This window comes from Urocampus carinirostris, chromosome 3, assembly GCF_059441175.1.
Source record: "Urocampus carinirostris isolate Australia breed hairy pipefish chromosome 3, RoL_Ucar_1.0, whole genome shotgun sequence".
NCBI lineage: Eukaryota > Metazoa > Chordata > Actinopteri > Syngnathiformes > Syngnathidae > Urocampus > Urocampus carinirostris.
In genome coordinates this window covers 167919-180032 of record NC_142351.1, presented here as the reverse complement: position 1 = coordinate 180032, position 12114 = coordinate 167919, and the positions used below count along the sequence as shown (strand labels likewise).

General features: G+C 43.0%; 1 protein-coding gene and 1 pseudogene across 1 annotated transcript; both read left to right on the top strand.

Moving 5' to 3' along the window:
- Positions 1-3943: 3943 nt before the first annotated feature.
- On the top strand, positions 3944-8964 carry LOC148368173 (uncharacterized). Its single transcript, XM_088329673.1, has 4 exons — positions 3944-4012; positions 4065-4134; positions 5248-5325; positions 7538-8964. Exons 1-4 carry the CDS (start codon positions 3944-3946, stop codon positions 8845-8847), a joined length of 1527 nt encoding a protein of 508 aa, XP_088185799.1. The 3' UTR covers positions 8848-8964.
- Positions 8860-11009, top strand: LOC148368172 (uncharacterized; annotated as a pseudogene).
- The last annotated feature ends 1105 nt before the right edge of the window (positions 11010-12114 follow it).

Below are 12114 nucleotides of genomic sequence, written 5' to 3'. Positions count from 1 at the left end.
AATGCGTGAATTATAGTTTCCGCATCAGACTGAGACAGTACTGAACGGATTTTAGCAATGTTACGAAGATGGAACAAAGCGGTTCTAGTCATTTTCTTTACATGCATTTCAAAGGATTGAAGATTACCCATTAATGGTCCAAAAATGTTTGTGTGGTTTTTTGTTTATTTTATTTGTTATTGTATGTGCGTGTCTTGCTGTCGGTGTAACAGAGTTGAAATTGTATTGTTTAGAATGTTTTTTTGAATTCTCTCAAAATCTGTGTTTTTGTTTTTGTATTACTGTTAATATTCCGGTACCTCATTCACTTGTTAAGTCATGGGCGTCCGCGACTGTCGGTTTCGTTTGACACTTTATGGGCTTCAGCGCTTGCCGTAGCTTCAGCTAATTTGCATCGCGCTGAAGGTAAGATGTGCCCAATGTCAGTCGGATAAAAAATGCATATTTTGCTAGATATAGGAGCTGCTTTTGCAAATTATTTTTGCATATAAAGATGTATAAGTTGTGCTAAATGATGTATATTGAAAAAGCACTAAATAAGAAATAAAGTAAAACAGCTTGAAACGATGATGCAACGTGTTTTGATGCAAACACGCCACGAGGTGCGGCATGTTAAGTGACGACACGTTTTTTGTTTCTTTCATGTTTTAGATAATTGCGGTCGTGAACAGATGCCCTGACTTTTGTATTGTTTTGTTTACTGAATGCAGGTACGTGGGAAAGATATGTTCATTGTTATTATGGAAGTTTCATTATTTATGTGCTTGCATGTTGTCTGCTTGCCGTAGCTTAAGTGAATTTGTAAGCGCTGAAGATAATTGCGGTCGTGAACAGATGCCCTGACTTTTGTATTGTTTTGTTTACTGAATGCAGGCAATAAACCGAGTGACTGTGAAACCTTGTGTCGTGCATGAAAGAGGGTCGCTCCATCAGTCACCCCTCTTGAGGGATATGACCAAGGTAGATAGATCGATGGATGGATTACCATCAGGGTTGGGAGGGTTACTTTCAAAATGTATTCCGATACAGTCACTAATTACCTGTTCTAAAGGGTAGTCAGTAACGTAATCCACGTACCCTAATATTACAGTAATGTAACTTTTGGATGACTCCAATACCAAATATGCTAATCAAAGACAATGAAATGAAATGATCTGCATTTCTATAGCGCTTTTCAAGTCAATGACTTCCCAAAGCTCTTTACATTGTGCTTCACATTTCCCAATAGCGGCCTTGTATTGCAGCCATGTAAGACGCTAACCTGCATATTGGGGGTATTAGGGGTTCAGTGTCTTACCCAAGGACACTTCGACATGTAACACGGACAAGCCGGGATTCGGACTGGGATCCCTTGATCCCAAGACGAGCACTCTACCTCCTGAGCTACTGCCGCCCAAAATAAACTAAATATAAATCAAATGACTAAATTTTGTGTAAGACAAATCAACAGCAGGGTTGTGTAGGGTTACTTGAACTGGATTACTTTCAATGACTTTTGGATGAATCCAATAGCAAATATGCTAATCAAAGACAAAAGAAACCAAATATAAATCAGATGACTCCATTTTGTGCAGGTTTGGGGAGGATCAGAATACATGGAACGGCAAAAATGATGTTGGCAAGCTGTTTGGATTTACTTTCACTTTGTTTCTGTCGCATTTGATGTTCGTTTTGCCGGAGATCCAAGAGATAAAGCTTACCACGTGTTATTTTATTTTTATACAGTTTTTTTGTCTTTTATTAGCATATTTGGTATTGGAGTCGTCCAAAAGTCATTAAAAGTAATCCAGTTCAAGTAATTCTACCCAAGCCTGTTGACAGCTATGAAATATCTTTATATAGTAGCAAAAAAGGGTAAGAGGAGTACCGGTATATCACCGCTAGATGGCAATGTCTCATGGTTCAAGGGTGCTTGGGCCAAGTCTCGCGGGACCTCACGTGATTTAGTGAGACTTGCTCAATCGATGAACCTTAATGCCAACAATCCAACGGTATCGTGTGACAGACATTTAGCATCTATTTTGAAGATGAGCTAAAACAACAACAAAAATGTATTTTTAAAAAAAGGCCACACAACTCCAAGATTTGATGGATAAATTTGCGCCGACTTATCTCGTCTGCTATGTATTTCTGTTGCTGCGTTCCCGAAAAGACGACAACTGAATTTTCAAACCTCTGACCAGGAGAAAGGCTATGTACCCCAACTTTGCATACAGGACCTCCCACCTCGAGTGTCCTTGATATCATATTTCCCCAGTTGGTGGTCTAAAAACCCCGATTTTCCACATCATCCCAGTGCCAAAGAAAACCCAGATCTTATCACTCAACGATTACCGGCCCGTTGCACTGACTCCTATCATAATGAAGTGCTTCGAGAGACTGGTTAAAGAGCACATCACCTCCAGTCTCCCCTCTTCATTCGACCCCTTTCAGTTTGCCTACAGGACAAACCGCTCCACCAGGGATGCCATCTCCTCTGCGCTTCACCTGAGCCTGACACACCTAGAGGAGAAGAACACCCATGTGCGGATGCTGTTCCTGGACTTCAGTTCAGCATTCAACACCATCATCCCACAACATCTGGTAGACAAAATGGGGCTTCTGGGTTTCAACACCCCCCTGCGGAACTGGCTGCTGGACTTCCTCTGTGACAGACCCCAATCTGTGCGGATAGGTCAGAACAGTTCAGATGTCATCTACCTCAGCACGGGCTCCCCCCAAGGCTGCGTCCTAAGCCCCTTGCTGTTCACCTTGATGACACACGACTGCGCCCCTAGGTCCGCCACAAACCACATCGTGAAGTATGCTGACGACACAACGGTGGTGGGCCTCATCAGGGACGACAACGACCTGGCCTACAGAGAGGAAGTGGAGCAGATGGTGGGCTGGTGCAAGGACAACAGCCTGGTCCTGAATGTTGACAAGACTAAAGAGATCATTGTCGACTTTAGGAAAAACCAGCCCAACCATGCCCCACTTTGCATCAACAACAAGGCTGTGGAGGTTGTCAGCAGTATCAAGTTCCTAGGGGTGCACATCACAAACAAACTCACCTGGTCCGTGAACACTGCATCTCTGGTTAAGAGGGCACAGCAGCGCCTGTACTTCCTGCGGAGGATGAGGAGAGCCCACCTGCCCCCACCATCCCTCATCACATTCTACAGGGGCACCATAGAGAGTATCCTGACCAGCTGTATCTCTGTGTGGTGTGGAGGCTGCAGCGCTACCGACTGGGGTAGTGTGAGGAGGGTAACGAGGACAGCGGAGAAAATAATCGGGACTACACTTCCCTCCATTCAGGACATTGGCCAGAAGCGCTGCTTATCCCATGCTAAGAACATTACCGGGGACCCCTCTCACCCCCATCATGGACTATTCACTCTGCTAGCCTCTGGGAAGAGGTACTGCAGTGTGCGGTGCAGGACCACCAGGCTCCGCAATAGTCTAGTCCCCCTGGCCATTAGACTGTTAAATGGTCAATCTAACATATAGTTAACTTAAATCTAAACGGCTGCTAATTTGACTTTTGCACTAGTGGCAGTTTTTTTTATAGCTTGCCACACCTTGCACATTTGATCTCTGCACTATTGTTACTTACAGTGTTATTGCTCACAGTGTTATTGTTTACAATATAATGGTACTGTGTACCTGACTTGTTAACCTGACTGCCCATCTTGCACATCTGGTTAGCGTCTCTTCTTGCACTATCGGCACTATGGTAAATAACACAATACAGCTTTATTTATATCTGTACACTGAAGGACACTGAGGGAAACTGTGGGAGTCAGATCCATCGACATTTCGTTCTGTATACACGTGTACTAGAATGACAATAAAGTAGATCTGAATCTGAATCTGAATCTGATTTTCGTGAACGCATCATGCGATCCGTGCCACTTGTACCCACAATCCATTGCGGCGGGGTTTCGAATGAGAAGGTCTCATGGCTGCCGAACAACAGAATGTGGAGAAAGTCCTCAAGTCGACTTCAAACGACGTCATCTCGACACAAGTAACACTTTGTGGTCCCTTTTACGGCCGAGTTGGAGTTTTTTCGTTGAAAGACGGATAAAATGCGCTCCAGTGGGGAAGGACCGCGACGAGAGGACGCTTTTTCCAAGCAGCTCGGGGAAGGTTGGACATTTTTTTTGCTTCTGCTACAATAACAATGCTTTCCAAAATGTTGCAGAAGAAAGAATAGTGGTTTGAAATTCAACTACAACTTTTTTCAGCCTTTTACAGTAAACGACTCGGTTTTCACCTCCAGCAAATACTAAAAGTGCAGGAAATCAAATGAAGTTTAGCAGCAACTGGTACGAAGTCGCATCCAAACTTTATATATGTATATATAATTAGTAACCGCGGTGTAGCCGTCCCACCAAAGATTCCCATTCGGGCTGGACTGGATGATGAGGCTTTTAATACAGTTGTTGGAAATAAAATGAGTCCCACACATCTCGTGGTTTCCTACCTCTGCTGGCTTTCAACACTATAAGGGGAATTAGCATTTTAGCACAACATGCAACGTCCGGCAAAACTAACACAAAAGGCGACAGAAACTAAACAAGAATAAATCCAAACAGCCTGACAACATCAATCACATTAGTGTGCATGTAGAGACATTTGTCAGCTAAGGTTTTAATCTTTACAAATAACTTTTTTCGGAGCACCGAAAGATCGTGGCTTACCGTTAGCAGCGCACTGTAGACTGCCAACTAACTCCCGCCTTCCAATCACAAAATCAGAAGCCCAAACTTTACCCCATACCAGCAGGTGGCGCTGTTATAGCAGCCCTTTCACACACAAAGATCGTAGGTCGTGGATGGGAACATCCCAAAATCGCACAAAGTATGTGCTAGAAGCAAGATAGCGACTTTATTTTAATCATCAAAGACGACAACAAAAGAACTTTCCTCTGATGGCAGCTGGATTTTTTTTCCCTTAGGAGGTACTGGAGAAATGTTTTAAAATGGCTTTGGAAGTGCTTGAAAAGTGCTCGAATTTGGCCATGAAAAAAATTTATGAACCCTGTTTCCATGACTTCCTGTATATTTCATGTGCGTTCCCTTCCCAAGGTTTCTTCATTTTCCGCATCCTGACCTTTTTTGAGTGTTTCCTTGCCCTCTTGTAGCTTTCAGATCAGGTTGATGTTGCAATGGTGTTCTGCGCATTTTGTGAGTTTCTGTGAGTAAAGGCGTCACAAATAAATGCGATTTGACTTGTGTGTTTCAGACATCGGTGAAGAATAACTTCCTACTGCATGGCAGGAACCAGAGTGTCCAGGAACGGTTTACAAGATACTCCAAATTGTGTTGAACAGAGCAGGTTGGTCAATTTACTTTCCGCAACGTCCTTATTTCGGAGGGACCGTCGTTGGGCGTGGCCCCAAAATATACGCAGAGAGGAGATATGGCAAAAAGGGAATGCTCCTTATTGCATTGCTCTAAACAACTCGTGATGGTTGCCGGACCCGGGTCAAGACTTCTGCCACGCAATAGGCTATTGTCAGCTCCTTCGAGTTCATTTCAGGTTCAACTTTCCTTAACCTCCGTTAATATATACTTTCCACAACATTTGACATCTCGTATTTGGCCGTCGATGTCCACCGTACTTTCCTTTGGAAAAAGGTCCGGGCTTCTGTCTCGCTCGTTCTTTCAAAATACGTACATTATTCCTAAATCAGTCACGTGCGCTAAGGCTGTTTCGAAGAAGACATATTTTCCTAATGGTGAAAATTTTTCATATTCGTGAATCTTTTTATTATCGGCGTTCACCGTCTATTTTCTCTCCAATCGACCGAATTGTCTAGAAATTGACGCCGACTTTCTCATTTCAATCATCACAAAGACGTCGCAGAAGTCGCGGGGACCCGACTGCAGCGTGCAGCTTGCCGGTCTCTTCATCGTTTATTTACGCTGAATGCAGTAACCCTCCAATTTCGTTGTCTTTTTCTATCATGACAAGAAAGACTATCCAACTGCAGGTCTGTTTTGATGTTTACATCTATAGTTGCTATTTTGTAACTCTCTGTCTCTAGGTACGTCATCTCGAGTCATGTTGGCACGTCACAAAGTTTGTTTTCCCTGAAAAAAAAAAACTAGCGCAGAAAATGCACTTTTCTTTTCAAATCGAAAATCGCCCCCAAATTGCAATTCCGGTCTGAGAAATGGCAACTACAGTGGAACCTCGGTTCTCGACCATAATCCGTTCCAGAACCTCCCAGTATCACCTCCCATCCTGAACAGAAATTAAAATCGAAAATGAATACTGGGTAGTGGTAAAGTATTACAAATCATAGATATCAATACACGGACAGAGTTTACGCGAATCGAAAATAAAATAAAATTCTGGCGGTCAGCCTGCTGTGATTACTTTAACTTTCATTGTTCATGTTTCATTTACAAAAACCTCAGACACTCCAAAAAACTCCACTCCAAACTGCTCATCATTTTCTGCCCTGAATGTGATCAGGGCTTTGGTTTGCTCCACAGTCTCTGAAACATTAGCCCGCATGACCGCATTCGACACAAGTTGCTCACTCACAGGCCGACGCGACTCGACGCGAGACAGGAAATGATCTGATGCGTTCCGCATAACGATTTCATAGTGAATCGACAAGCGCAAACCTGACGTGGCTGTCGGAGCCTTCTATTGGCCAGTGTCACATATGCTTTAGAATTTAGAATCGATAGAATAGAATTTAAAAGGTACAGAATGCCGACCTCCCCTCCGCGTCAAGAATCGATTCGGTCTCACGTGTTAGCATCATATTGTAAAGAAAACGGGACGCGCGGAATCGTGCGCAGTAAACACGCGCAATGACATATATCCGTAACGTTATCGTGACTATGCCGCTTCAGCGACCGGCGTTTTGTCCGTGTGGATGTGAAGGCACGACTCCTTTAAGATAAAAACGGGCTAAACCGTGATCTTCCGAACAAATTAACGTACTCGGCGGTTTGGAGTGCCAAGAGTCGTTTGTGGCTTTTTTGGTCGATTTGTGCTCTGTGTAAAGTAGCCATTTGGCAATGTTCATGTTTTGAGGCAACGATAAGGTTTTCCGTTGCGTTGATGTCGAAGACATCTCGATGTATTTTGTTTCAAAAACATGCATAGTTGTGAAAAAGGACTTACATTTGTGCGGTTCCTTTCCAGCCATGTTTGTTGATATTGAGAATTCGACTTCTGGGAAGTTACTTTGTTCCAAGTCGGCTCCTGAGCTCCTTCCATCCGAAGTGGTTCTTTTGGGGGTCGAAGGGGACTTCTCCCTCGGACTTGAGAGTATTGGGACACGTTACACTTGCACGCGCAAAACCAAGTGACGAGGAAAAATAGCGAGGGAAAGTGGGAAGAATGGGATGCAGCAAACAATCTGAACAAAGCCTACCACCTAGTGGTCATTTTATTCCCAGAGGCCTAATACTTACTGATCAGCCGCGCCTAAGCCTTTAGAATTTTTCTTACGTTTTGGCACTCGGGGACAATGCTTCTGAAGGAGTTGAGGGCAATACAAATAAATGTGACTTGTGTCTGGCAGACGTCGGCCGAGAATATCTTGCTACCGCGCGGCAGGAACCAGAGTTGCCTACCGTTAAAATTGAGGAGGATCTGAAGCCTTATCACGTTAAGCAAGAAAAAAAGGATGGGGAGCCTGTTGAGGAGGAGGACGATGTTCCAGTCTTGCGAGTGACCGGGGTCCGTTCAACCGCGGAAGATCAAGGTCAACCTGAAGATCAAGGTCAACCTGAAGATAACGGTCAGCAGGAGTCTCTAAGCATCAGCTCCCGTCAACACGTGGAAACGGAAGATGAAGATGGTAACACATGTTCTCAGTGTGGGAAAACGTTTCGACGCAAGTCCTATATGAAGTTGCATATGAAATTCCATGCTGGCGAGAAGCCTTTTTCCTGCTCAATTAGTGGAAAACAATTCTCCCACAAAGGAAACTTGAAGTCACACCCAAAAACCCACGCTGGCGAGAAGCCTTTTTCCTGCTCCGTTTGCGGTAAAAGATTCACCAAAAGTGCCAGCTTAAAAATACACACCAGAACCCACACTGGGGAGAAGCCTTTTTCTTGTTCAGTTTGCGGTCAAAGATTCACCCGGAATGGAAACTTAAAAATACACACCAGAACCCACACTGGCGAGAAGCCTTTTTCCTGCTCAGTTTGTGGTCAAAGATTCACCGAAAGTGGGAGCTTAAAAAAACACATTAGAACCCACACTGGCGAGAAGCCTTTTTCCTGCTCAATTTGTGGTAAAAAATTCATCCAAAATGTGTCCTTAAAAAGGCACAACAGAACCCACACTGGGGAGAAGCCTTTTTCCTGCTCAGTCTGCGGTCAAAGATTCACTTTAAGGGGACACTTAAAAAGGCACACCAGTACCCACACTGGGGAGAAGTCTTTTTCTTGTTCAGTTTGCGGTCGAAAATTCGCCAGAAATCAACACTTGAAAATACACCAATTAACCCACTCAGGCGAGAAGCCTTTCGCCTGCTCAGTTTGCGGTCAGACTTTTACTGTGAGTGGAAACTTAAAGCGACATATTAGAACCCACACTGGAGAGAAGCCTTTCGCATGCTCAATTTGTGGTAAAAGATGCACAGATAATGGGAGTTTAACAAATCATTTTAGAACCCACACTGGTGTTAAGCCTTTTTCCTGCTCAGTTTGCAGTCAAAGATTCGCTAAAAGTGGAAGCTTAAAGAAACACATTAGAACCCACACTGGCGAGAAGCCTTTTTCTTGCTCAGTTTGTGGTAAAAGATTCACCGAAAGTGGGAGCTTAAAAAAACACACGAGAACCCACACTGGCGAAAAGCCTTTTTCCTGCTCAGTCTGGTAAAAGATTCATTGAGAGTGGGAAGTTAAAATACACCTTAGAACGCACACTGGGGAGAAGCCTTTTGCTTGTTCAGTTTGCGGTCAGAGAATCACTTTAAGTGGACACTTAAAAAGACACACCAGAACCCACACTGGCGATAAGCCTTTTTCCTGCTCAGTTTGTGGTCAAAGATTCATCCAAAATGGATCCTTAAAAAGGCACACCAGAACCCACACTGGGGAGAAGGCTTTTTCTTGTTCAGTGTGCGGCCGGACATTCACACGGAATGAGAGCTTAAAATTACACCAATTAACCCACACAGGCGAGAAGCCTTTCGCCTGCTCAGTTTGCGGTCAGACTTTTACCGTGAGTAGAAACTTAAAGCGACATATTAGAACCCACACTGGAGAGAAGCCTTTCGCATGATCAATTTGTGGTAAAAGATACACAGATAATGTGAGTTTAACAAATCATATTGGAACCCACACTGGTGTTAAGCCTTTTTCCTGCTCAGTTTGCAGTCAAAGATTCACTAAAGGTGGAAGCTTAAAGAAACACATTAGAACCCACACTGGCGAGAAGCCTTTTTCTTGCTCAGTCCGTGGTAAAAGATTCATTGTGAGTGGGAAGTTAAATATACACCTTAGAACGCACACTGGGGAGAAGCCTTTTGCTTGTTCAGTTTGCGGTCAGAGATTCACTAACAGTAGGTCCTTAAAAAGTCACACTAGAACCCACACTGGCGAGAAGCCTTTTTCCTGCTCAATTTGTGATAAAAGTTTCACCCAAAGTGGAATATTGAAATTACACCAACTAACCCACACTGGGGAGAAGCCTTTTTCTTGTTCAGTTTGCGGTCAAAAATTCACCCAAAATGGACACTTGAAAATACACCAACTAGTCCACACTGGCGAGAAGCCTTTTTCTTGCTCAGTTTGAGGTCAAAAATTCACCTGAAATGAACACTTGAAATCACATCAACTAACCCACACTGGCAAGAAGCCTTTTTCTTGCTCAGTTTGCGGTAAAAGATTCACTGAAAATGGGAACTTAAAAAAAACACACTCGAACCCACACTGAGAAGAAGCCTTTTTCTAGTTTAGTTTGTGATAAAAGATTCTCTCTCAAAGGAAACTTGAAGTTACACATTAGAGCCCACTCTGGGGAGAAGCCTTTTTCTTGCTCAATTTGTGGTAAAAAAAATGAACCCAAAATGGAAATATGAAGTTACACACTAGAACCCACAATGGCGAGAAGCCTTTGACCTGTTGACATTGTGGTGAAAAACAAAATATCTATATTGTCAAGTCATTTTTATTTGTATAGCCCTTAATCACAAAGTGTCTCAAAGGGCTTCACAGGTTATTACACTTTATTACTCAGACAAATTTCCAGACTATTATTGGACACTAGAAATGACACACAAGACCTCACACTGGCGAGAAGACTTTTGCCTGCTCAGTTTGTGGTCAAAAATTGTTGTAACTTAAAAACATTCAATTGGCTAAGTATCATACAGGTCGTCTATAGGAAAATAATGGCCACAAAACCATTTTCCCTCCCCTTTTTTAAACCACTGACTGCTACCACGTCAAAAAAAGCCACATTCATTCATTCACAGGAAGTGAGCAGACTCTCCAGTTGTATCATAAAGATTTGTAACCTCAAAGTCTTCATACGGTTTTAAAAGATTCATGATTTGCATATGTGGCATGTTTCTTGATAGATGATCTATTTCCTCGTGTGCTCGCATACAATTTTGCCTGTTATCAATAATTATAATTATCATAACAATAAGACTGCCAACCTAGATCCCTAGGGTTGGGGCCTGTTATTACCAGAGCCCCAAAGCTTGGAGAGCTTGTGGTTCTCTCCGTCCCTGCCGTCCGGATGAGAACAATCCCCGTGAAGTGCGCCGCCAAAAGAGATAGGAAGCTTTATTTTTTCATTTTTCTGGTTGGCCATGTGCTGCATCTCACACACTCCTCACCTGAGGGACTTTTTTGTTCTCAAAAGTACACAAAAAGGGTTATTGCAACAACCTGTCTTTGGTGGTTTGGGCAAATATCCCTTGTTGGCACGCTATGAAAACAGTCCCTGATTATTGAAATGAGTCTGTTATCTTCAATCCGGGTTCATTGATCGGTACTGTTGACCTGTTGCATCATTTCTTCCACCTTCCTCTTTGCTCACACTGAGTGCTTGTGTCAACCATTTGCTTTATTCTTTCGTTTGATTCCATTTTCTTTGTCCTGTGAATAAAACGTAGTTTGTTGAAATCAAACTGTGTGCATTATTTTTGGGTCGATGTTATTTTTCTTCTGGACTGATCACTTTCCATATCAAATAACTCCAAAATCGATCATTTCAAACTGAAAATACATAGTGTTTAAAGTTGCATCTTTCATGATAAATGCTAGACGCGGGCTATTTCAAACGAATTCGTGTCGGAAACCGAGAGCACCGCCTACTGACCGAATTGGTAACCACCAACTTAGATTTTGAACCAAATAAATATAATTGAAAGCCATAGGGTAATGTGTTGTTATTATGGCCATGAAAGAGTCTGAAATCATGTTACTTTTGCCAGAATCGAAACTTAACTCTGTGTTAAGTCAAGATAAAACAGAAAAGGGACTTGGATTATCATGGACCAAAATAAAGTTCACACTGGAAAGCCATATGAACATAAGGAACATGAACATGAGGCTTTTATTCCAGTTGCTGCAATGAGCGACACAACAAACGCACACAATGTGGTCAGCACCTCCGCCTGTTTTCAGCATCGTTAGCAGCGTGCTGGAGACTGCCGACAAAAACGGGACATCGCTCAACATGCCGCACCTCGTGGCGTGGTTGCATCGAAACACGTTGCATCATCGTTACAAGCTGGATTACTTTAGATAGATAGATAGATAGGTAGATAGATAAAAAGATAGATACTTTATTTATCCCCGAAGGGAAATCCACATTTCCAGCAGCATCCCCGAGCTGAGAACAATACAATAATAAGGCAAAAAGAATACAATATACAAATACCCAATGTGACGTGCAAATGCCCACTGTAGCGTGTTCTATAGAATAAATAGTTGTACACAGAATACATATTGCAATAAAATTTGGTAATATGCAATGTAGGTGGAGGTGGTGTGGTTTACTGTGGGCTTTTACTCTGCCGGGTAGAGTTAAAGAGCCTCATGGCATGAGGAAGAAAAGATCTCTTCAGTCTGTCCGTAGTACAAGACAGTGACAGCAGTCTGTCGCTGAAACTGCTCTTCTGTCTGGAGA

What these genes read in the sequence shown, in the direction of transcription:
- LOC148368173 (XM_088329673.1), top strand. Translation starts at nt 3,944, where the DNA reads ATGGCTGCCGAACAACAGAATGTGGAGAAAGTCCTCAAGTCGACTTCA. An exon ending in ACGACGTCATCTCGACACAA is followed by an intron (nt 4,013 to 4,064) that starts GTAACACTTTGT and finishes TTTCGTTGAAAG; the next exon opens with ACGGATAAAATGCGCTCCAG. An exon ending in AATTGTGTTGAACAGAGCAG is followed by an intron (nt 5,326 to 7,537) that starts GTTGGTCAATTT and finishes TGTGTCTGGCAG; the next exon opens with ACGTCGGCCGAGAATATCTT.